The sequence below is a fragment of the Corella eumyota genome, chromosome 4 (assembly GCF_963082875.1).
Source record: "Corella eumyota chromosome 4, kaCorEumy4.1, whole genome shotgun sequence".
In the NCBI taxonomy this organism is placed as follows: domain Eukaryota; kingdom Metazoa; phylum Chordata; class Ascidiacea; order Phlebobranchia; family Corellidae; genus Corella; species Corella eumyota.
The window spans coordinates 16,859,419-16,885,728 of record NC_137493.1 but is presented as its reverse complement, the minus strand read 5'-3'; the positions used below and the strand labels follow the sequence as shown (position 1 = coordinate 16,885,728).

The window sequence follows — 26,310 nt, the reverse complement described above, 5'->3', positions numbered from 1 at the left end:
CTACTTGAGTTAAACAATGTATTCGGTTATAACAACTTTTACTGATACTAGTAATATACATACACAATTTATTAACATTACCCCATGTTTAGTTATGGATACCACATTAATTATAAACATTATAAATGGCATAATTGATTAAAATAAACAAGGTTTTTGCATTGTTCAATGAACGTGTGCTTACAACCTGGTTTCCGGGTAAAATTCCACTTATAAATGAACGAACAAATTGGATGTCGAAGGGAAGTTTGAATAAACATGTTTAGCATGAATTACGAATGTTGTTTTTATAGCATTTGTAGACTGTAAATAGTTAAACTTTTGTTTTTAAGAATTTACTAAAATAGAAATAAAGTAACTTACTGGTATCTTTTTACTTTTTTTTTTTTAAATCATCCCAGGGTTTTAGTTTTTAGGTTTTTATTGAAAAAGGGTGTGCTGTTGTGACGTGTTTTAAGCTATCTGTAAACACTAGGCTTAAGGGCGAATAGTATGGCATCAGTGCGATTCGAACCCGAAACCTTTCGGTTCATAAGCCGTCGCTTTATTTGTTAACACGTTGCGCCCACGTGCGGTTGGTTGTTTATTACATTTTCGCTAAACTTATAAAGTTTAAAAATTTCCTTTTGATACAAAACATTTTAACTACCGCCAATGCTGTATTAAAAATCACAAAATAGCTTAAACACATAATTCTACAAATTAAAGTGCAAATTTTCTTCTAAAAAGATAAGTTTATAACCAAATAAGGTAAACTCCTCAAAAAATCAAAAAATTACAATCTGCAACTTTAAAAGGTTATATAGTAGGTAGTTTAAATGCTTAAAATATTTGGTTAAAAATGATTAGTTTATAAATTGAGGCATTCTAGATATTAAAGCAAGATATTGATTCACCAGTTTACAATTACAACATATTGTAAATAAAACATATATGCTTAATTAACTTTTATAAAATATGAAATTTGATTTTAAAATAATAACAAAGGTTGAAGTGGTCTTAATAAAAATATAAAATACTTAATTAATTCTAATTTATTTCACTAATTAATTCTATTTAAGATAACTTTTTCTTTTTGAATAAAAAACAGTTAAAATTTTAACATAGTGCAAAAAATATTCCAAGTTTACAAAATTCTGAAATCAATTAATTTTTAATTTTTTTACCTAATTAAAAATTAATTTTTACTTGGGAGGAGTTTGTGACATTTCACCCCATGTCATCTTTACAAAAACATCTCTCCCTTTGATCAACTTGGCGAGGAAGTCCCCTAAAACTTTCCCCTTAGTTTGGACGATCCCCCCATCCCTTCCAATCGGGATCACCATCTTAAAATCCTCTAAATTTGTAAAATTTTTGTTTTAGTTCAATTAAAAACAAACAAATATAAAATGGTCACATTTTATGTTATTTAAAATACAATTTTTTTAAATGTACAACTTTTAAAATTGTTTTATTAAGATTTTCTGTATATTTTTGTAAACCTTATTTTTAAGAACACTGGCTACACTACCTTGAGGCCATGGGTTTAATCCCCACTGCTCTTATACAACTCTCTGAGCTGCTGAGCCAGCACCTAATCAGCAGTATAATAACCAGGCAATTATAATTTATAATATTCCAAACTACCACAGGCAACTCGAGACTAGGTCGGAGTAACTGATGTTACTCTATTTTTAGGTCGCGCATTTGACCTTCCCACATCGAGGATAAAGATATATACAAAAAGAAAATTACAATATGACAATCTTCATAACAAGTTCTCTTATAATTTTTGATCGAATATTTAAAAGTTCTCACAAAAAAATTACTTACCAGGTTTATAGGCAGTGATGGTTTCATCTTTTCCAATTTTAACCAAGTTCTCAAACATGTGACTTCCTTGGTCTTGTGCTTGTGAAGCAACTTTTACAACCTAGCATTGAAATAATGTTTCAATTATATTAAATTTTACATTTAATTATCCTTGATAAAGTAACCCCAGCCCAAAATTCTAGCTAAAAAATAATTTTACTTTTGTTTAATGAAATAAAAAATATTAATACAAAAAACTGTTTTAAAATAACTGAATAATTGGACTTTAAATACGGTACTTGTATTGCGATTTACCTTATTATATTGTCAGTTAATTTATTCTTTAAACTTAGCAGATTTAAATACTATTATCAAATTATTTAATTTGCTTTGACAATTAATAGGTGCAAACCCAGAAATTCATGTAATAAAGTTTACTTAACCTCCCTTTTAAACTTAATTGCATTACCACAAAAGATATTATAATAATTCTTACATCAAAGTCATTACAGTCACCAATAGCATAAATATCTTCCGTTCCGATCACTTTTAAATTTTCATCAACTTTCAACTGCCCCTTGCTATTCATACAATCACCTAAATGTATGTTTGTTGTATTTAAGTTTTTGATCTTATATAATGTTAATCTAATCAAAGTTCAATGAGTACTTTAAAATAATTTAAATTATAAAATTAAAAAAAATTTATAACATTTAGAAAATTATTAGAACAAACTAAAAATAGAAAAATTTTTCTAAGAATTAACCAAAAAATTTTCAAATGTTCTTACCTAATGAACTAGCATAAGCATCTTTATTAACATACAACCCTACACAAGGTACAACTAAATCTCCATTGAATATTTTTCCATTCCTTGTTTCAACTTTAATATTCTTGGTTGTCTTGTTAGTTGGAATATCAGATAAGTTTGATACATATTCATCTAAAAATAAATTAATTTAGGTATTTAACTTTATCCTCAATGTAGAAAGGCCAACTTTACAAACTAAACATAGAGTAACATCAGTTACTCCAACCCAGTCTCGACTTGACTTTGCCAATTATATAATATAGATTATAATTGCTTGATAATTAACTGCCATTATGTTGCCAGACAGAAGTACTACTAGTTCCTTACTTAAGAATGATACAACACAGAAGCAGTGGGAATCAAACCAATAACCTCGCCTACTATAATTTAAGAATTAATAAATATAATACTTACTGTACACAACTTCAATATTTTTTTGCTTTAATTTTTCCCTTAATTTTTCCTGGGCTTTTGGTATCAACGTTGGATTAACTAGAACGTCAGTATTATGTAATACTGTGATCTGGTGAATAAAAAAAATCTTGGTTAAATGTCAATGAAAAAATTTAAAAAAATCCAAAAATGGAAAAAGATTTACTTTAGAAAAAGTAAAAAAAAATAAACAAAATAAAATTGTGTTTTTAAAAACTCAAATATATTAAAAAAATACTGCTGAAAAATTGATTTAAAAAATTTAGAGTGATTTTTAAAAATACTAGAGTAATTAACAAACGTTACACAAAAAAATAAACTAATTAATCAAATAGAACAAATGCATTCTAATGATACAGCAGTTAGTATTATAATAACCAGTGATAAAATTTAAAATCAAATCAAATTAATAAAAAAAACTTAAAAAATCTAAGTTAAAAAAAGGGAAATTTTTACCTTTTTATCTTTATACTGATCCCTAATATCCCCAGCTAGTTCCAATCCAACAGCTCCACCTCCGATGATAATAATATCTTCAGCTTCCTTTACTTCTTGCGTGAAGTTCTCATATTTCTCCATCAAAGTAGGGGTGGGTAGATTGATTTGGTTTTTACCTGGAAAGGGACCGGAGCTACCAGTTGCCAGAACAAGTTGAGTGTAAGGGATTGGCTGTATATATAAAACTAAAGTTAAGTAAGTTAAAACGAACTGATATTTACGTATAATGGAGCTTAGTTAACTGTATAAAAAAAGTGTGTCCATTTTACAGAGATTTTTTTTTTCTTTTTTTTTTCCATATCACCTTAAGGTGATAGGTTTTATATTTTTTTTATTGGGGAAGGGTGTGCTGTTATGACGTGTTTTGAGCTATCTGTAAACGCCGGGCTCAAGGGCGAATAGTGTGACGTTGGTGCGGGTCGAACCCGAAACCTTTTGTCTCGTAGTCTGACGCCATGACCGGTTCGCCACACTACCGGATTTTATACAGAAATTAAAAATAAAAACAAAGTTGTTGTTTGTGGTGCATGGGCAAATATTTATGGAGACCAAATCAAGTAAGTTATACTGCCACTTAGTGGGCAAATTTTAATGTTGTATAAAACTTAATTTTAGCTTGAAAATAATAAAGGGTATAAAACAACAAATTAAAATTAAATTATTGTTATCTAGTCACTTTCCTACAAATGTTTACCCCAATATTTACACAAAATCTTTTGTTCAAAATGCATTTTTAATAAGATAATAAGAATGACAAAAAAACATTCCAATTTTAGGTAAGCTATCAAACTAGAAAACATTGAAATATATGTTTTGCTATAATTAGGTAGTGTAAAATCACACTCTTAAATCACGTATTGTTAACAAATAATATCAATCACCTCACATTTATTATCAAACCCCAATCTTATATAAATTTACACAAGATGCTAAGAAAAGATTGTGTTTGCTTATAAATCTAGTGTTTACTTTAGAAGTATACCCTAAAGCATTCTGCTAAGCAAAACTTGATTTGGAATTGTTTATTTTACTAATTAATTTAAAGTTCTATCGCCCTTTGGTTGTTTTTAACTTGTGTTATTTAAATAATAAAGTTAAACTAATAAATAAAAAAAAATGATTTCAAAATATGTAATGTTAGTATTTAATTTGGAAATGTTAAGTCATTGCAGCAGTTGGAATTAAACATAGTACCTCTAAAATAAAAAAATTAAATTAAAAAAATATTTTTTTGAATGTTTACCTCTTTATTTTCTACTTGAACTTGTTTAAGATTGGTATCAACTCCAATAACTTTTCCCTGTTCAAATTTATCTCCAAATGTTGGCTCATAATAAATATAAGTTTTGTTCACAAATCCTGGTATAACTGCAGCTCTGTATCGAAAATTAAAATCTTTAAATTTGTTTTAGTATTTCATGTGTTAGTAATAATAAGAAATATCTGTAAACAATTTATTAATGCAACAACATGGAAATCAAACCCATTTTGAATAAAACAACAGAACTTTTCTATTACTAGTGTAAATACTTTTCTGGCAACAATTTAAAAAGTTGTTAAAATTTAGATATTTATAAGAATGGAACCCTAGGTTTGATTTCCACTGCAGCCATGCCTTTTTTTTGTTTAATAAAGAGTAAAATGGGTTTATACATGTTTCTGATAGGTCAAAAATACTAAATAAAAATCATGTTTTTTAAAATACACAAAAAGAATTGGTTAATAAAGATGTTATATATTAAAAATACGAATTAAAACTAAATAAAAACCTTAAAGCAGCCATGTTATGGTGCATAGCATCTTTTGAGTCAACTAGAGTGAAACTTCCTTTATTTTTCAACTTTGAGGCCAATCTCACCCCCCCATATCCACCCCCGACAATTACTACATGTTGGTCCTTGTTTAAAACTTTCCTGCAAAAATGTAAATCCAAGTTAGCTTACAAGAATAACCAGCAGCATGGTGTAGTGGTAAAAACACTTGCTACACCACCATGAGGTTGTGTGTTCAATCCCCACTGCTCTCATGCTGTAGCGCCCTTAGGTAAGGCGCTAAAAAAAGTATGAACTCCTGCTGAGCCAACACTTAATCAACAGCTTAAATACCGAGCAATTATAATTAAAAATATCCCAAATTGCTAAAGGCAACTCGAGTCCGGGTTGGGGTAGCACTTGTTACTCTATGTTTAGGTTGCACATTCGACCTTCGTATTTTTAATTTGCTAAGTTATAATTTATTGTCACCAATTTATATGTAGCTAAATTTTTTTTTTGAATTTTAAAATTTGACATAGAAAATTAACTTAAATAAGTAATTACTTTGACTCAATGTAGGAATTTCGACCATACAGAATAAGGCCACCAACGGAAGCAGCAACTGCTATTTTAAACATCATTTTTAACAAAGTTAAAGTTTAAACCTCTAAAAAATATTAAAAAACAATAAACTTTTTAGTCAAACAAGTTGTATTTTTAAAAGTAATACTATTTGGGACCAAAAAAGGCTTAAGATTAAGGGTCCTGTGTTCAATTTTCATACCCATGCCTTAAACAATTTGACATTTTTTGCTAAAAATTTTTTACAAATGTTCAAATAAAAAAATGCTGCTAAAATTATTCCAATTGCCCACAGTAGTAAATATATACAGCTAGAATGTCTCCTAGTAGACCCACTAATCATGTTACCTTATAAAGCTGATGTTTTTTAAGTTTAACTGACGCAATTTTACCAAAAACAAAGAAATTCTCGACTAAAAATGTCCATGTAAATGTAAACAACAAAAATGCGAACGTGACTTGTTAAAGCGCCAACTAACGGTTACTTAAACGTGATGTCGTTGAGCCCTCGGAGGGCGCTTCAAGTCAGATAATCGGATTAATTAGTTTGTCGTCATTATGGGCGTATATCGACTTATTTTGCTTGTCATTCTGTTCAAATAAGATACTGTGCCTTAGTTTGGAATAATGACTTTGCTGCTACATAGTCCATTTGGACATTTTATAATTAACAAAACGCTGAAAGATGTGTACTCCTATATTCCAAAGAAAGATCGCCCAGACTTTACGGAACTTACAAATTACTTTCAAAAAGAATTCACCAATCCTAATTTCTTGGAGTACAACGGTTATCGTCTAATGCCTGGCTTTTCACCTGAAATGATTGATTTGGTTTTGAATCAATGGGAGCCGAGAGTAGATGACGTCATCGTCGCGTCATTTCCGAAAACAGGCACAACATGGGTTCGACATATCGTGCAAAATCTTGTCTATTACGACAACCCTGAGATTTTAAAAATGAGTAAAAAAATGCTGATGTTTCATATTTATTTGGAGACAGGAACTCCAGTTAAATTTGAGATGTTTGACAAGTTACCATGGAAACGTAGAGTCCTAGCAACTCACTTGGATGCAAGTTTGCTCAATATGGAGAAGATGAAGAAGACGAAGATGATTTATGTGATCCGAAACCCTAGAGATCAACTTATTTCGTGGTTCAACATGTCGAAAAATATGCCGTACTTGAAAAACCCTAAATATCTTGCGGACCATCCAGTGGATTTTGATGAATTTGTGCAAAAATACATAAAAGGCGAGCAGCGTAACTGCAACAAAAAAGGTGAATGGTATCCTGAACATATTTTATCCTGGTATCCACATCGAAATGATGACAACGTGATGTTCGTTGTGTTTGAAGACATAAAAAAAGATCCTGTGAAAGAAATCCACAAAATAGCTGATTTTTTGAATATTGAAATCAATGATGCAGGAATTCAGAAAGTTGCCGAAGTGACCTCGTTCAAGCAGATGAAAAAAGGAGCCACTTTTGGGGAAAGTATCAGTAAATTTTACAGAAAAGGAGATGTGGGTGATTGGAAAAATCATTTGTCGGAAGATCAGGTCAAACAAATTGATATAAAAGTTAATGAGAAGTTAAAAGATACTGACATCGAATTCACCTATGAATTGTAGTCAACTTTTTAATTAACTATATACAACCAACTACCTAATTTGTCATTAAACTGTTGCTTTACTAGATTACTTATTACAACTTATAACTATATGATTATTTGGTGCCAAATCTTGTTTTATATTTTTTAATGTTTTTAACTTATCACTGAAATTTTTTACTGTAGTTAATGAATGTTATAGTGCCAATATGAGATATTAAACTTGTGCATATTCATATACTCATGCTTAGTATACCCATGCTTATCCTTCGTAGTCAATTCTTATTATTGTACAAACAAAAAAGATTTAGACTTTAAAATCTTTCAATAAATGTTATATCTTATATATGCAATATTTTAATCATATTTAGTATATTCTGTGATTTTATATACGTCTGTGGGCTATTAATTTTCATAACCTTATTTTATATGTTATTTTAATAAATTTAAGTAAACTTAAAAATATATTCACGACATATTGGATGTTTTTAGTTAGAAACTGAAGATATTTTAGAAATAAATTGATGCCTCAGAAATTAAGGCTGTAGAATTTATGCCTTTATTTTCTTCTTGACTTATTTAAAATATACATTCTAAAATGCTCACTAGTTAAGAAAATAGTATGTAGGTTATATTCTAATAGTTATAGTTTTTTAATTAATTAGCATTTAAAAATTACATCATTTTATATTCTATTACTCATGGAAAATAATTTAATTAATATGTTTTAAGCTAAAGGTTTTGTTTTGCTATTATTTCATAATTTCCTTTCTAAATGGTAATCAAAATTTTTACAAAAAAAAACAATAAATATAATATTTAAAACAATTTGTTCCATAAAAACTATATTATTATAAAAAAATAAGTCAAGCTGAGGATAAAGTGAAACTAATCACATTTTAGTTACTACCTCCGTTTAAAACATTACTAGTAGGGTAATACCCGGAAATTTATTTAAAATTTTGTTTCAAATTTAAAATGGAGAAAAAAATGGAAAGATTTGTCCATAAAATCGCGCAAGATTACTTAATAAACTTATCTTTAAAGTATTTTGCTGAGAACCAAGTATGGAAAGGTAAAAATGCTGATTTTTTGTTTAATTTTGATAAATATTATCAATTTTACAGTTGACAAAATTTATAAAAACGTTTTTTTTTAATAGCGTTAATACAATCATTCTTTTGTTATAATTTACATAAAACAACGCATTTTTAACATATATAGGAGGATTATAATCAAACTACTATAAAAAAAACTAGGTTTAAATTTAAAAATCACGAAAAGAAATTCTTTTTACTTTCTTAACAACAGACTAAATAATATATTTATCTTATTATTGTGCATTTAAACATAATTAAATAAGTTTTAAAAAACCTATTTTTAAATTAAAAGAAATTTCCAAAATCAAACTAAAAAACACTTTAGCAATTTAGCCAAAATAAAGTAGAATATTTTGTTTATTTTTCTATTTATTTATTTTTTTTGTGTATATCTTTATCCTCGATGTGGGAAAGTCGAATGCGCAACTTAAACATAGACTAACATTAGTTACTCCGACCCAGTCTCGAGTTGCCTGTGGCAGTTTGGGATATTATAGATTATAATTGCCCAATAATTATGCTGCTGATCGAGTGCTGGCTCAGCAGGAGTTCATATTGTTTATAGCGCCTTACTCAATGGCGCTACAGCATGAGATCATTGGGGATTTAACCCATGACCTCATGTGTGGTGTAGCAACCGTTTTTACCACTACACCACGCTGCCGGTCAATTATTAAAACCTATTTTATAAACATTGAAAATTTATTTTTAGAATACGAGGATTTGTTGGAGATCGATTTACTTTCAATTGATAAAACTTTGGAATCGAATTTTTTGAAACTTTTGTTTTGTGTTGTTAGAAAAGTGTCTCAGCTGAGTGATTTAAGTAATTAATTATCATTAAAACCTTGTTAATTAACCGGCAGGCAGGCAGGGTGATCTAGTGGTTAGAACACTTGCTACACCACACATGAGGTCGTGGGTTTAATCCTCAATGCTCTCATGCAGTAGTCCTCTTGAGTAAGGCGCTATAAACAGTATGAACTCCTGCTAAGCCAACACTTAATCAGCAGCTTAATTATCGGGCAATTATAATCAAAATACAACTGCCAAAGTCAACTTGAGACTAGGTCGGAGTAACTGATGTTACTCCGAGTTTAGGTTGTGCAAAAAAATAGTTTCATGTTTAAAAAACTTAAATATATTTTGCAATCGACTAAGCATGTAGTTTAATGTAGTATTTTTTATATATACAAAAGTTACCCAATAACAAATAATATTTTTCAGTTTATAAAATAAAAGAAAACTCCACATTTTTATTATAACATTATTTAAAATTGATTTGTTTTTTAGGTTCACTTCAAAATACTACGATTACATTGGAAGAAATTATTGAAATACTTAAAACTATCATAAAAAGTTTAACGAACCAAAAACTAAAGGAAGCTTTGGAAATGTTTTTAGAGGTTGAAGTTAAAATTAAATTTTATTTAATAAGGATAACATCATATATATTATATATGTAAATAACTCTTTTAAATATATTTTTAACACCATTTTACAATACTGCCAATTCTTTCTTTAAGAAATTAACATAAATTTTAACCTACTGAACTAACAAATATTTAAAAAAATTATTAAATGATATTAAATAAAATGTTTTAACAAATAACATGTTTTTAGGAATCTGAGGAATTATTTCAAAGTTTAATATCATCGAACTCATTAGAATGTTGTAGAGTTGATATTATAGATTATGAGAAACTCACAGCTGATATTATTAACCTGACTTTTCACTGCTTGCCTAAAACATTGGCAGATGAGGTTCTTATGAAAATTGCTTTTAATTAAATTTTTGTATTTTTTCTAACAAGTGTTAATTCTATAAAAGTTTTCATAAAAATAGAGATACCATTATTTTCTAGTGATATTAAATCTCATTTTAGGAATTAATTTGCAAAAAAAAGTCCTTAAGAATTAATTTTATTAATAAAACTTAATCAGTAAAGTTGGTAAACAAGAACATAATTTATATTTTTCTTTTTAGTTGGATTTAAAATTTCAACAAAAATTCAATGAGCATCAGACCAACCCTGGTATTTAAATTATTTAAATATTTTTAATGTGTCAATTATTTAATTAACTGACTAAACAAATTATATGATACAAACTTTTTAGATCATCAAAATGAAAGTTTATCTGATGAATCTGAATCGAGTAAATCAATATTCGAAGAGAAAGTGAATTTAATTTTAACAAAAGCGTGTAAAAAGGGTTATGTTTATGATGATGATAAAACATCAGAGCAATCTTTAAGTTTAAGCGCAAGATGCGAAAGTCTAAGTAACTTTAGTTACAAAAGTAAACAATCAGTGCCCAAAGAAAACCAAATTAGAACCAAAAAAAAAAAAGTTTTAGAAAACTGCACTGACATAAATGAAAAAACTTTCGATAATTCATCTAAAAAACGACCACCTGAGGAAAAAGTAATGCTGCAAAATAACTTAAATACCTCACTTAACAATAACCATACTAACAGTTTGCAAAAAAATCAGAACTCAATACAAATTGCTAGTAACACTCAACATGTTGGCAATCATGACAAAAATGGCAGTCAAAAAGGGGGTCCAAATGTCCTTAATAGTGTTGCTATCAACATGCATAAAAACTTGAGTAAAAATGTCGAAATTGAGAATAATGATCAAAACACCACTGGCCAAGCAGAACCTCAATTACATGAACTTCCAATAAGTGAAAATAATGTGAACAACATTATGGAGGAATGGGAGGAAAGAAACAAAAAGTATTTAAATTAATTCTTAAATTTCTTTTTAAAGTTAACTATACCACAACATAAAAAAGTATGGCACAAGGAAGTATTTATATGCATAATGCAATTGGCCAATTGAAGAGTTTTTGTAACAATATTATAGCATGCTTTTCATACAAATTACTAAACTGTAAAATCTACTGAATTGACAAAGGAGCTTCCTAAGTCTGGGTTATTAATGTAGATTTTTTAAAATAAACTTTGACTTAATATAAATCTGTATTCAACAAATTATAATCTTAAGAACTGTTTTTAGAAGCAATGAACTAAACACCACTTTTATACAAATGCAAGCTAAAAACTTCAGGAAAAAACATGTTAGTTATAACTTTTGTTGTTACTTAAATTAATTTATTACCAATGAGTACCAATGATAATTTAAACTGGAATTAATATGACAATTCAATAAAAAAAATAATATAAAACATGCTAAAGTTATTGCATTTTTACATAATACGCTACAACTTTTGACATAAAAAATATTAAATATTTTAAACTTAAGTCTTAAAACTTGATTTTATTATTTGATTTACTTTTCAGATATTTACACCACTAGAGGACGCCATGTTGTTCCATGGAGTTAAGAAACTAGGAATCGGACGATGGGCCCAGATTTTATCATCTTTAAATTTCCCAGAATACAGGTCTCCTGGTAATCTCAAAGACAGGTTAATATTCCATTAATAGTCTGTTTTTTTTAGCTAGTAAAAGTAACTATTTTTAAAGTTTATATTTAAGCTTTAATTAGGCAAATAGTAAAAGCTTTATTTTCGTGTTATGAAATATTTTACTTGTGGGTTTTTAAAAGTCAGTTGCTTTAAAAACCTATAATGAACAGTGTGCACTACTGTTATTTTAATGTTATTAAAGACATATAGTTCTAATTACTAGTGTATTAAGTTAATAAAATAGTTAGTGCAAGCAGGGTTACAGTTTAATATGGGTAATACCAAAGTTTGAAATATGCTGTATTAAAAATACTATTGACAACTGCCTAATATAAAAACGACAAGAGTAGTTGATTAAGTTACACAAGAGTAGTAGATTAAGTTAATTTATACAATTAAAATAAACATTGTTTACTATGCCCCCTATTGGTTCACGACTTGCCCTTTTAAAGTATATTTATACATTTCTTTATTCAATTAATATTATCTGTACTAGATGGAGAAATATGTTGGCTCAATCGATCATTGAATACGAAACAGATCAAGATTTTACGAGTATATTACTACATGGCGAACCTCAAAAAGAAGAATATAATAAATTATTACAAAATGGTTTGTTGCTATTCTCTTGCTTTTATAATTTTTTGTTTAACTAATAAATACACAAAAACTTAGTTTTTGGGCATTTAGAAAAAAATTTAAGCTTAAAAAAATAATATTACAATTCTATAGGCTATTAATTTGTTATCTTATATTTTTAACATCTTTTATAATTTACATTTTAGAATCTTTATATATGAAGAGATTAGCAAACAACAAACGGAGGTAAAAAAAATTTAAAACAACTTTAATAAACATTTAAAAGCTATCCAATTAAGCTTTACAATTTAATAAGGAAATGGCTTAAATTTACTTAAAACTAAAATAATAAGTAGTTAACATTTTATTTTAAAAGTTTAAAATTAAGAATTTTTTTAGGTCAATAAAATCTATAAATCCATTTGCTAAATCTCCAAACAAAATAATTCACAAAACACCCGAAAAAAATTTAAACTTAAGCAATCAACCACCTCACAATAATAACTATGACATCATAAATGAAACAAATTCAGATGAAAACATTGAAAGTTTTCGGTCTAGCTCAGAAAACGAAAATGATGACACTGAAAATGGTGATTTCCAAAATGATTTAAGTTCTCGAGTTAGTAGTAATAATCACACCTTACCCACCACAGATAACATGAATTTAAATCCTAATAGCACAGACAATTCAACAGATTTAAATAACACTAACTCCATTTCTTCTGCTGATAATTTAAGTACAAATTCAAGCTCACAAAATAATCATCACAACAGATCAGATGATGAAGAAGTTTTAACAGAATCTGAAAAAATGGACTGCTCTGATACTAATACTAAAAACTCGCAAAAAAATTCTGTTCAAAATAGTCGATTTTCTAAAAATATGCCAACTGAAAATCAAGAAGCTTATGAATTTAGCTCCAATTCAAGTATTTCTGTTTTAAATACCTCTTTAAATAACGGGAACATTACAACGGTTTCTGTTCATAAAAGTCCAGAAAATGTAACAGATTCAAGTTGTGAAAATGATTTAAATTCAACAAATGAAAGTTTTTCAAGTAGTGATGTCCTTGTTATAGATGAAAACTCCACAAAAGAACAACCAAGAAAAACTGAAAATGAAGAAAAAACTAAAAACCAAAATAAGGTCAGTAATTTTAATATAATAAAGCTTAGTGGACGACATATATGTATGTCTAATTTATAAGCCTATGCATGAATAAAACTGCCATTTGTGGTGCGCAGGTGAATTATCTTGGGCAAATATTAGTTTTAAGTTGCGATCATATTACAACAATTAAAAACTATTACCTTTTTTTTTTGTATATATTTTTATCCTCGATGTGGAATGGTCGAATGTGTAACCTAAACATAGAGTAACAACAGTTACTCCGACCCAGTCTCGAGTTGCCTTTAGCAGTTTGGAATATTATAGATTATAATTACCTGGTAATTAAGTGCTGACTCAGCAGGAGTTTGTATCGTTTATAGCGCCTTACTCAAGGGCGCTATAGCATGAGAGTAATGGGGTCAAACCCACAACCTCATGTGTGGTCAACTGAGTGTTCTTACCTCTACACCACGCTGCCGGTTTTAGTATAAATAATTAACATTGGCTAAATATTTTATTTCTGTAACATTTTTTAAATTATTAAACATTATAATTTAGGTTATGGACCCCGGTACAAAAGAAACAAATCAGGTTCAAACTGAATACAAACTATCAACAAAACTCGACAAAAAATCTAAAAAAAAACTTGGCAACCCTGTTTCTCCAGTGTTTCCAAAAAGAAACAAAACCTCCCTGTTTAGTTCAACGCCAACTAAATTACCCCACAAAGGTTTTGGAAACACTTTGCTTTTTAAACTTTATTGGAAATATTTTTTTAAATAATATTAAAACTTAAAAATCAATTTTTTTATTAATTTTATTTAAATAAAAATTCTTTCAAAATTTAATTTTTTACTAAAACTCTATCCATAAAAATCATTAAGACATTGTTTTAACTGAAATCAATTTAAAAATTATTTTCCAGGCAAAAGAAGATTATGGGATGGCGAGGGGGTTTCCCTGAACTGGGATGAATCAATTTTAAGTCCAAACTTTGTGAGTAAAAAACAGGCGCTCAATGATTTCAACGAAGGTTTAGTTTACCCAGGAAAAAAATTTACAAGAAAAGTAAAAATTTGGTTTCTATTTTACTTTTTATTAAAACTTAAATTACTCGATAATAGCGTGTCCTATGGTCGACATTTAAGTTGTTGTAATATGGTCACAACTCTCAGTTAGTATTTGCTTATAATAATTCTAAAAACATATAAATTGAACATAGATTTATATGTATATATTGTAGACTTGGTTTTATTATATATAGATTAGCCCTTTAACCCTTAAATTTAAAATATAAAGTTAACTTCTTTGTTTTATGTAGCAGAAAATGTTCGACATTATTCTTACAGACTTTAAATTTTGGTAATTTATTGTTTTTTTAAATCATTATTTTTAAAATGATTTTTTAGGTTTGGTCAAACTGGGAAATCGAAAACTTAAAGAAAGGAATTAAAAGATTTGGAGCTGGACACTGGGCAATGATCTTGGACAATTTTAAGTTTCAAAACAGAAATGCAATCATGTTAAAAGATAAATACAGGTAGGTTTGCTTTTTGTAATATCTCTAAAAAGCGGTTATGTGCATAGTTTTAATACAATAATATTTGATGAAATACTATATGATACACCAAACTAAAACACTGTATTGAAAAAAAAATTAAATATGAAAAAAAATGTTTAAAATATAATTGTTTACGATTTTTTTTTTTGGATATATCTTTATCCTCGATGTGGGAAAGTCGAATGCGTGACTTAAACATAGAGTAACATAAGTTAGTCCGACCCAGTCTCGAGTTCCTGTGGCAGTTTGGAATATTATAGATTATAATTGCCCGGTAATTATACTGCTGATTAAGTGCTGGCTCAGCAGGAGTTCATACTGTTTATAGCGCTTTACTCAAGAACGCTACAGCATGAGATCAATGGGAATTGAACCCACGACCTTATGGTGGTGTAGCAAGTGTTCTTACCACTACACCACGCTGCCGGTAAAAACTCATCCCTGCCGGGACGACAATAATATTTGATAAAATACTATATGATACACCAGTCTGAAATGCTGTCTTGAAAAACACTTAAATATAATAAAAATGTTTAAAATGTAATTGTTTGCGATTTTCCAGTCAGCTAATAAAATTATGCCTAATTTTAACTTGTTTTTATTGCAGAAACCTCAAGAAAAAGAACCAAGTGTAGATTTCAAATACTAAACTTAATTAAAATTACACTTTTAATTTATAATTATACACAGAAAATTTTTGTAATTTAAAATATTTTCATGTTGGTAGTAACAATGTTTTTATCACACTTGAGATGAACATGCTTTTTATTCTAAATTTTGTTTCATTTATGTTTTATTTTTACTTTAAAAGTTTATTGTTAGTGGTTGTTTTTTGTGAACAAAAGCATTTAGATTTTTGCAAATTTATTTTTTTCAGGAATTTTTTGTTTTCGTAAAATAAAAATTTAATTCTTCAAATTGATATGTTTTACTAATTTAAAAAAATTTTCAAAGATATTTTTAAAAACAAAAATAGATGTCATCGCTGGTTAAAAGTCAACGGGAACCGAAAAAGGGAAAATGTAACGGGATTTCTTTTAAAATAAAACATGGGTAAAATTTCACAACTGCCGGTATACATTCATTATCTCTTTTCATCCCCGTGACGACACATTGGTTTTTTTACTACAAAGGAATCTTAGAGTATGTAAACAACGTTACGAAGGCAAGTTCGCCTTTCACAAAAAAACATTTAACGGCCAAGACGGGATTTTTATACAAACAGTTAAACGTAATTCACTTTATGACAGCGAAAAGAAGCGAGTAAAATAGGAAATAAAAAGGTAGAGCTTTAAATAACAAAGTTTTACTATATACTGTTAATAACTTTGTTAAATAAAAGCTAGAATAGTTGATTTTATGTAGTTTTATAAACGATGTTCATAAAAGCGTTAATATTTAAAATCTTATGATATTTACAACTTAACGAAAAATATTTTTCAGTCATTAACAAAACGAAATCAATATTAATGCAATTCAAAAGTCTCAATACTCTAAAAAACTAAATTTGAAATAAGATTAATAGAACATTGAACTAGTTTGTTAAAATTTAAGCTAAGTAGGCAATTAAGACAGGCTATTTTTACTCAATACTTTTTATCAAGTTTTGTGTTTAAATACAATAATTTGTTTTAATTTAATTTAGGTTACAAATTTTAAATAAACTAATCAAAAATTGGCATAAACAAACAAATTTTCCGGTAGAATAACCAAATAACAAGAAAACTAACGAAATTTTACTTCATTAAACTCTTATTTAACCCTTCAACTTAACAACATGGCAAATGAAACGAGTGTAGCTGCAGCAAAGCAACTAGTTAGTTCGTGCAAAGGCAACCTTTTTTTATGGAGTTTAACATGTACGGAGCTGTGGCTGAGAACATGGCTTATATTGCAACTGGAGCCGTTGTCAGCGCAGCTGCAGTAGGAGCCGGTGCATTTGCTTACACTTTATATAAAAGTGAAAACAAAGAACAATTTTGTACAGATGTTTTTACAATTGTAGTAGCAGTTGCTGGTGGGGCTGCTTTTATTAACCGAGTGACGTCAGGATCTCTTTCTGTCCACGTTATAGCTAAGGATCATGAGGCAATGGATCTTATTCTAGCTGACTATGCTTCGAAAAATATGCTGAACAGATTAAACGAATATGTGGCGAATTTTCCTGAAGATTTTGGCAATTTTGATAAAATTAAACTTATGGGTGTTAAGGTTATTGAAACGGACGAAACCTACGAAGAAATGAATGTGGAAGCTAATAAAAGATTAACTAGGATGTTGGCACAGGTAATTTGATTAATACAATGATTAAAATAGATTTTACTAGTTATTTAATCTGAATATAATTGTAAAAAATGGATTTTAAATTTAAAAAAATTAATTTAATTCCGAACTTTTCTAATAGGGTAATAAAAGTAAATAAAATACAAATATTTAAATTTTACTTTTTTGTTTGTTACAGACAGATGACAAACAAGTTGATGTCGGTAAGTTTAAACTTAAAGAGCTGGTTCCGTCGCAGAGTTTTTTTTTTATTTATGTTGGAATTTTTCCAACTTGCACGAGGATACCCTTATTTTAAAATTGGTCAAGTAGTTTTTGAGATATCGGGATTTAAAGGGAAATATTGTAAATAGGGAAAGTCCCTATGCTCGCGAGTCACGTGACGCCATACGTCATCGTCGCAAGTTCATATGCTGGCAGACATAGGAAAATAGCCTTATTTTGCCCTCTCTGAGCCGTTTGTTGTACTTTTTCTAAAATTTTATTTGCAGAAAACAAACTTAGCATGAAAAGCAAAGTTTATTCATATTATATAAGTCAGTTGTTACTTTTCAAGTATTTTTAATAGGGTCGGCCGTATTTAAAAGATTTTAACAAATTCTGGGTATGCTAATTTTGAAAGTTTACCAGCCAAAAACGCTTACAAACACTTGCAAGAAACGGACAGGTCAACTAAGTCTTATTAAAGCAAAGTTTACCGTTAACACAGTCTTAGTTTTGTTTAAAATAAAATCACTTTAACGTTGGTAACTAATATATTGTCAAATTGTTCAAGTTAGCTTATATATATATAAAGTCTATACAGACGATATATAACAATAATTTTGGATATATTTTTCAAATGTAAAGCACAAACTAAAGTTAAGAAAGGAAGCGAACACTAATATTTGTTGCCAGGGGTACAAGTACTGATGTATATTGTAGGTTATAATAAAAAATTGTTTGGAATTAATAATAAAAAAAATACATTAAAGATGTTAACCAGAATACTTAGTGTTTATAGTTTATTGATGTATAATATACTTTATGTGTCTACCCATGTGACGTTTAGTGATTAGAACTATTTTTATATGATACCCAACAAAATTGTTGGATATATTAAGTTTTAAGCAAAACCTACTGTTCTAACAGGTAAACTTTGCTTCAGTAACACTCAGTTGACTTGTCTGTTTCTTGTAATTGTTTGTCAGCCAATATTGACCGTTTCTAGCTGGTTAATTTTTAAAATTAACAACATAACCTTAATTTGTTAGAATTTTTAAATACAGCCTACCCAATTAAAAAAACTTTAAAAGTAAAAAATGTCTTATATAATATGGCTAAATTTTGCTTTTCGTGCCAAGTTTGTTTTCTGCAAAAAAATTTTTAAAAAAAGTACAACAAACGGCTCAGAAAGACCAAAATAAGAATATTTTCTTGTGTCTGCCAGCGTATGAACTTACGACGATGACGTCGTGCGTCACGTGACTCGCGACCGTAGGGACTTTCCCTATTTATAATATTTTAACTACAAATCCTGATATTTTGAAAACTACTTATTTATTTAAAAAACTACGAATTTAAAAAAAAAAACTACGAATTTTTAAAATAATAGTATCCTCGTGCAAGTTGGAAAAATTCCGACATAATTAAAAAAGAAACTCTGCGACTACACCATTTTTAAAAAAATAAATTTGAAAAATTCAAGAATTCGAAATATAATATTTGTATTATATTTTATATCAAATCATAGTAAATATCAGTTGAAAAAATTACCAATTGACAAATAAATCTGAACAATTTTTTGAACAGATAAAATATCTAAAGAATTTGAAAAACGATTTTATCCGAAAAGTTTTCCGTATAAGGATGATCAATCAAGCGGGTCTAGTGCGTATGGGACTTTATCGAGTGGGTATGGGACTTTATCGAGTGGGTATGGGTCTTCATCGAGTGGGTTTGAGTCTTCATCGAGTGGGTTTGGATCTTTGTTCAGTGCGCAATCAACCGTGCCTGATCCATCAAGCGTATCAGGTCACATGACCCGAACAAAACCACCAACACAGCCACGTTTAAAAGGTAAACAATATTCTTAAGATACAATACATACTAACCACTTCTTAATCTATAGCGCCCACTACCAATTAGTTTATCTTTCATTAATTTGTTTTTTTTAATTATTTGCAGATCAAAATCGCCAAAAAATGGATTTACAAAATTTATTTGACTTCGAAGGTATATATAATAATGTTAAAACAATAAGCGAATAAAACTTAAAAAACCAGTTTACATTATTTGCGCTAAAATTTATTTTTGTAGTAAAAGTAATTTTTCGCGTGTTAAAATATTAACAGAAAAGTCAGTGAACCACTGGACCAATGGTGAATATGACAAGTCATTTTGGGAGCTAAAAACCCTGCACAAATTCGGAGCAAACATCAATTACATTCCTAAACTCACCAAGCTCTATGTCTCAAGTTTAATGACGGACAGAAACGATACCGCTATGGAAATCATTACCGAAATGACGTCATTGATACAAAACTACACTCAATTGGACGCAGAACAAATTTATTTATTTGGTTTTACTCTTCGTAATAAAGAGAAATATCTGGAAGGAATTTTGTTTAATGGAGTATCAGCAAATATGTCGATGAATGAAGAAAGGAATCCGAACAAAATTATTGAAATTTTAGATTTATGTTTAGATGGAATAAGTTTCTGTGTTAATAGCCTTAACAAAAACAAAAAGAATATAATTCAAGATCACGTGGCTTCACTCATGCAGAGAATAAAAACTTTAGTTATTAACAACAAACATTTAAAGGTCATCAACAAAGTTAAGTGTTTATGTTCGATCGGGTTTCAAAAAAACGTCATGAAATTCGATGATGAATTGCAAACCTACAAAACTGGGTTGAATTTGATGGATAACGAGTTTGGATCAAATGCAAATAAATACCAAATTTACGGCCAACTTTTATATGACATTGGTGATTATTATAAAAATAAATCACAATACTCGGAGGCAAAAGAAAATTATCTTCAAGCAATCAAAGCTTACGAGAAAGCTGAGAATGTGGATGAAAGATCAAGAAAATGGTTGATCCAGGATTGTAATTCTAAGTTGTCTGAGATCAACAAACGACTTCAATCTTCTTCTAAGAAGTAAAATAAATTCAAGTTTTAAAGTTAACACCAAACTCCAACTAACTTGTGCTAACAATTACCATTCTAAGTTTTCTATGACATCATATTGAGCGTTGTAATTGTTTTAACGCTACAAACTTAACACTGGTTAAACATTAACATGTTGTACCAATATTGGTTCCTATACAGGTTTAAGAAATAAACTCTTGTTTAAGAACAAAATTGTAATCCTGTGTTTTGTGTTTTCTTTAATTTCTGTGCATGATTTATTAACCATTAGTAGTTTGTATATAAACGTATTTAACCAAACTGTTATAAATGCTTATGCTTAATAAACAATATATTAATTGCTTACGCTTAATAAACAATAACTTGTTATTAAGTTTTACCTGTATAGGCCAACAACTTTTTTAGGTAATCAAAAATAAATGAATTATAAAAACCTGATCAGAATTCCAACAAGTTTCAGGTTTCCCATCGAGCAAATATTTCTTCCCGTATTGTTTTGTGTCCCTGTTTAGAACACTGCTAACTTGGATCCTCACCGAGCCCTTCAACATCGACATTTTTTCCAAGAACACAAAAACTAACGCCGCTGATGATTAGAATTGAACCAATAACTTGTCCTAAACAATTAAAATTTTGTTATAATTAGTTTAATAAACCAAAACATTGGAAAGCTAAAATGACCGGCAGCGTGGTGTAGTGGTCAGAACACTTCCTACACTACATAAGGTCATAAATTTGACCCCAGAAGCTCTTATTCTGTAGCGCTTGATTAAGGCGCTATTAACAACATGAACTCCTACTGAACCTACACCTAATCATCAGCTTAATTATCGGGCAACTATAATCTATAATATCCCAAACTGCAAAAGTCAAAATAAGACTGGCTCGGGGTAACTGAAGTCACCCTTTCCACATAGAGGATAAAAAAAATAAAAAACTATAAATCTTGTTTTAATTTACTTACTAGTTGTAATTTTTTCTCCAACGCAATATCCAGATATTGTTGTGAACAAAAGAGTTGAAGAGTTGATTAAAGGCACAGAGTTATATCTAAAACATAAAATAAAGTTTTAAATAAGGTTTCTAAAATGTAAATGCTTATAGCTTTTCAATTAAGTAAATATACCAAACAATTCTTTCTGTAGATTGTAAGTTAATACTGACCTGTTATAGATAGAGCAATATAATACAACACTGATCCAAACTGGTTAACAAGTAAAGGCAAACCACATCTCCAATTAAGAAATAAATACGAAAGTTTTCGGAAAATTTCTTTGCATTTTTTGTCCTCTTTTATTTGGTCAAATCCTTTGCTACCTTTCTTAATAAATGGGTTAGTTATTCCCCAACAAAAAGCAGCCAAAACTACGCAAAATATTGCTTGCCACATAAACTTTTAGTTGCAATAAAGTAAAAGTTGTTTGAAATTATCAAGTTACTATGCACACGTGTGCTGTTTGTATACAGCAACTACTTTAAATATGTTAAGTAATCACTTTGTTGACATTTTAAACAAAAATGTCGTTTGTCCTCGAAAAAAATAATTTTACAAAAATTTTATTTTTTAATTTAAGTTTTTTGTGTTGACCAAATTATTATTATTTTTAAAAATATATTTACGTAAGCATTTTAAATCTAAAAACTTTAATTTTTAATATAAAAGTAATATAACTTTATAAACTTAAAACATAGGCCATAAAATATAACCATTATGTTTTAACATATATACACTACTTTATATGTAACCACAATTAAACAAAACTTTATTAAATTTAAGTTTAATCTATTTCTAAACATAAACCTTAATGTTAAATTGGCATACAATAAAATACATAACAACTCTACTATAAACAAACCTGTTTATAAAACTACAGCACTTACTATTAAACTACAATCAACTAAACAACATTTTAACATATGCTAAATTCAAGGCTTAACTATAAGGATAATTAAGATAAAAACGTTAAACGTACAAACGTATTTTACTTCAAGCTTAAAAACGCCAAGCGCAAAATATGACGTCATTATATGGTATGTTAGTTAAAGTTAGGTTAAAAGTAAATGTTTAAAATTAATTATTGGTATTTTATTTGGTTTTATAATTTGTTTAATTAAATATTAGAGCAAACTTTAAAGGACGAAATGTCATGTTAGGAACTCAGATCCGAATCGGAAAAGATAATGTTTCGGGAAACCCCCCGCTAAAACAAAACTTCGCGTCGCACGTGCTTGGAAACCTTTCATTCATTACCATGACGATTACATTCAGTACAGTTGGTAATTAACAACAACATAAGGTTTCCATTCACTATAAAACAAGTCGTCGCCACTTTATTTGAACAGTTAAAAGTTACACAGCGTAGAAAAAGCGAGTAAAATAAAAAGTAGTGTTCAAAATATTAAATATTTAGTAAACTGACAATATTTTTATAGAATATAAGCTCAACATATTTATTTTATAGAGTTTTATAAAAGATATCAACAAAAGATTTAATATTTTCTTATGATACTTACAATTTTATAAATAACTTTTCCGCGGTTTAAAATTGGTCGTTAACAAATACAAAATTGGTTTTAACAAAATAAAAATCTTTGTAAAACGTAAGTTCAAAATAAAAATGATTAACCATTTTGTGGGTTAAAATAAAAAAAAAACTAAACAATATTAAATAAAGTATTTAAGTAATATTTTAATATTTATTGTCGTTGATTTTAGATCAGTGCAACTACATTTTTACTAATTAAATTTTAGAAATGATTTGCTTTTATTTGACATAGATTTAAAATTTAAACAAAATATTTGGCAATTTATCTTTACAAAAAAAGCATAACTCAGATCAACCACACAACAAAACCATATAAGAAATAAATTTAATATCTGCATTTGCTTACACTTTATATAAAAGTGAAGACAAAGAACAATTTTGTAAAGATATGCTTAAAATTGTAGTAGCAGCTGCTGGTGGGGCTGCTTTTATTAACCGAGTGACGTCAGGATCTCTTTCTGTCCACGTCATAGCTAGGGATCATGAGACAATGGATCTTATTTTGGCTGACTATACTTCAAAAAATATGCTAAAGAGATTGAACGAGTTTATGGCCGAATATGCTTTAGATTTGGGAAAGTTTAATAAAGTTGAGCTTATGGGTGTTGAGGTTATTGAAACTGACGAAACCTACGAAGAAATGAAGTTGGAAGCTGATGAAAGATTAACTAGGATGTTGGCACAGCCAGATGACAAACAAGTTGATGTCGGTAAGTTTAATTTTAAAAATAAATTAAAATCGTAGAAAAAAGTTAATACACAATATTTATATTGTTTTTTTTGCGTTTTTTTAAAGAAGAACAAATGTCTAAAGAATTTGAAAAACGATTTTATTCAAAAAGTTTTTTACATGATGATGATCAATCAAGCGTGTCCAGCGGGATAGGATCTAGTGCGCAATCAACCGTGTCCGATCTATCAAGTCACGTGACCCGACCAAAATCAACAACACAGTCACGGTTAAAAGGTAAATAATATCATAGAGAAACTAACATACATTCCACTGCTTACTTTATAGTGCCCACTACCGATTAGATTTTTCCTTATTTTTATTCAATTACAGATAAAAATCTCCATAAAGGAAACTTGAAAACTCTATTTGAATTAGAAGGTAATACGTAGAATTAAGTTAAATTTATACAACTAATCGTTTACCAACAAGCAAATAAAACTTACATTTATGACAAAAATTATTTTACAACACTTATGTTACTGTTTTAATTTCATGTGTTAAAATATTGACAGAAAAGTCAGTGAACCACTGGACCAAGGGTGATTATGACAAGTCATTTTTGGAGCTAAAAACCCTGCACAAATTCGGAGCAAACATCAATTACATTCCTAAACTCACCAAGCTCTATGTCTCAAGTTTAATGACGGACAGATTCGATACCGCTATGGAAATCATTACAGAAATGACGTCACTGATCCAAAACCACACTCAATTGGATGCAGAACAAATTTATTTATTTGCTTTTACTCTTTATGATAAAGAGAAATATCCGGAAGGAATTTTGTTTTACGGAGTATCAGCAAATATGTGGATGAATGAAGAAAGGAATCCGAACAAAAATATTGGAATTTTAGATTCATGTTTACGTGGAATAATTTCGTGTGTTAATAGACTTACGAAAAACAAGAAGAATATAATTCAAGATCACGTGGCTTCACTCTTGCAGAAAATAAAAACTTTAGTTATTAACAACAAACATCTTGACGTCATCAACAAAGTTGATTGTTTACGCTCGATCGTGGTAAACGAAAACGAAATGAAAATAGATGATGCGTTACAAACCTACAAAACTGGGTTGAATTTGATGGAGCAAGAGTTTGGATCAAATGCAAATAAATACCAAGTTTACGGCCATCTTTTACGCAACATTGGTGATTATTATAGAAGTAAATCACAATACTCGGAGGCAGAAGAAAATTATCTTCAAGCAATCAAAGCTTACGAGAAAATTGAGGATGTGGACGAAAGATCAAAAAAACGGTGGATCCAGGATTGTAATTCTAAGTTGTCTGAGATCAACAAACAACTCCAATCTTCATCTAAAAACTAAATTAAACTAAAAACTAAATTCAAAGTTCAAAGTTCACACTAAACACCCGTTAAAATTGTGCCAATGTTCACATAATAACCATTTTAATCTTCTTTTGCCGCCATAGTGCTTGCAAAACATTTATCTTTATCGTTCTAACGTCAAGTTTAAAGGGAAATCTTTGTATACATGGCTCCAATACATATTTGCAACTTGGCGAAATAAATGTTTTTTTAACCGATATAAAACAATATTTTTTCACGGTTAACTGTCGTAACCTTGTTTTATTATTGATGTCGTAGTAACTGACTATTAAACATGTACAATCGCTTCTCTGTTTACTTTAAAATATTAAATATTGACTACGTTTTACCACAAGGTGGGGTAGAGAGAACTTTTGTACACACAACGTGATATTACGATCTTGTTATTGTTGAATATTTCAAATAATTTGGTTTTTAAATAGTTTGTTTCACTAATTATTGTTAGTCTGCTGATTTTTTTTTGTTTACAATGTATTACATAACAAAGCATGAACTTGATTAAATTTGTAAAATATTATACGTGATTCGCTTGATTGTATAGTAAGCTAATTTGTTGTTAAATGCATTTAGCCTATTATGTATTGTATGTTGATTAGTTGAAAATTATTACCACGTGGCCATTCTGTAATTTGTGTGATCCTAGCTGTATTGTAACTTGATTAGTTGTAAATTATTACCATGCGGCCATTTTGTAATTTGTGTGATCCTAGCTGTATTGTAACTTGATTAGTTGTAAATTATTACCATGTGGCCACTTTGTAATTTGTGTGATCCTAGCTGTATTGTAACTTGATTAGTTGTAAATTATTACCATGTGGCCACTTTGTAATTTGTGTGATCCTAGCTGTATTGTAACTTGATTAGTTGTAAATTATTACCACGTGGCCACTTTGTAATTTGTGTGATCCTAGCTGTATTGTAACTTGATTAGTTGTAAATTATTACCATGTGGCCACTTTGTAATTTATGTGATCCTAGCTGTAT

General features: G+C 28.8%; 4 protein-coding genes and 1 long non-coding RNA gene across 5 annotated transcripts; 3 read left to right on the top strand and 2 right to left on the bottom strand.

The window, feature by feature from the left end:
• Nucleotides 1-649: 649 nt before the first annotated feature.
• LOC145750547 (ferroptosis suppressor protein 1-like) lies at nucleotides 650-5,948 on the bottom strand. Its single transcript, XM_082566606.1, has 9 exons — nucleotides 5,854-5,948; nucleotides 5,305-5,448; nucleotides 4,779-4,911; nucleotides 3,494-3,706; nucleotides 3,020-3,128; nucleotides 2,585-2,737; nucleotides 2,291-2,391; nucleotides 1,816-1,915; nucleotides 650-1,339 (listed from the first exon to the last, which is right to left on the bottom strand). The coding sequence occupies exons 1-9, from the start codon at nucleotides 5,928-5,930 to the stop codon at nucleotides 1,185-1,187; spliced, it is 1,185 nt and encodes a 394-aa protein (XP_082422732.1). The 5' UTR covers nucleotides 5,931-5,948; the 3' UTR covers nucleotides 650-1,184.
• Nucleotides 5,949-6,436: 488 nt separating this feature from the next.
• On the top strand, nucleotides 6,437-7,897 carry LOC145750347 (cytosolic sulfotransferase 3-like). The gene has a single exon (XM_082566360.1). The coding sequence runs from the start codon at nucleotides 6,499-6,501 to the stop codon at nucleotides 7,501-7,503; it is 1,005 nt and encodes a 334-aa protein (XP_082422486.1). The 5' UTR covers nucleotides 6,437-6,498; the 3' UTR covers nucleotides 7,504-7,897.
• Nucleotides 7,898-8,430: 533 nt separating this feature from the next.
• On the top strand, nucleotides 8,431-16,089 carry LOC145750971 (uncharacterized). The gene is made up of 15 exons (XM_082567041.1): nucleotides 8,431-8,556; nucleotides 9,294-9,407; nucleotides 9,875-9,987; nucleotides 10,205-10,345; nucleotides 10,569-10,617; nucleotides 10,700-11,324; nucleotides 11,608-11,668; nucleotides 11,892-12,019; nucleotides 12,516-12,631; nucleotides 12,805-12,844; nucleotides 12,998-13,748; nucleotides 14,271-14,442; nucleotides 14,638-14,780; nucleotides 15,122-15,252; nucleotides 15,881-16,089. Exons 1-15 carry the CDS (start codon nucleotides 8,460-8,462, stop codon nucleotides 15,906-15,908), a joined length of 2,709 nt encoding a protein of 902 aa, XP_082423167.1. The 5' UTR covers nucleotides 8,431-8,459; the 3' UTR covers nucleotides 15,909-16,089.
• A 3,785-nt stretch (nucleotides 16,090-19,874) lies between these two features.
• On the bottom strand, nucleotides 19,875-22,127 carry LOC145750328 (uncharacterized). The gene is made up of 4 exons (XR_014283670.1): nucleotides 21,859-22,127; nucleotides 21,659-21,744; nucleotides 21,129-21,311; nucleotides 19,875-20,696 (listed from the first exon to the last, which is right to left on the bottom strand). It is a non-coding gene; the product is annotated as an uncharacterized LOC145750328 (long non-coding RNA).
• Nucleotides 22,128-23,415: 1,288 nt separating this feature from the next.
• LOC145750488 (uncharacterized) lies at nucleotides 23,416-26,098 on the top strand. Its single transcript, XM_082566534.1, has 4 exons — nucleotides 23,416-23,950; nucleotides 24,037-24,207; nucleotides 24,304-24,351; nucleotides 24,486-26,098. The coding sequence occupies exons 1-4, from the start codon at nucleotides 23,629-23,631 to the stop codon at nucleotides 25,301-25,303; spliced, it is 1,359 nt and encodes a 452-aa protein (XP_082422660.1). The 5' UTR covers nucleotides 23,416-23,628; the 3' UTR covers nucleotides 25,304-26,098.
• The last annotated feature ends 212 nt before the right edge of the window (nucleotides 26,099-26,310 follow it).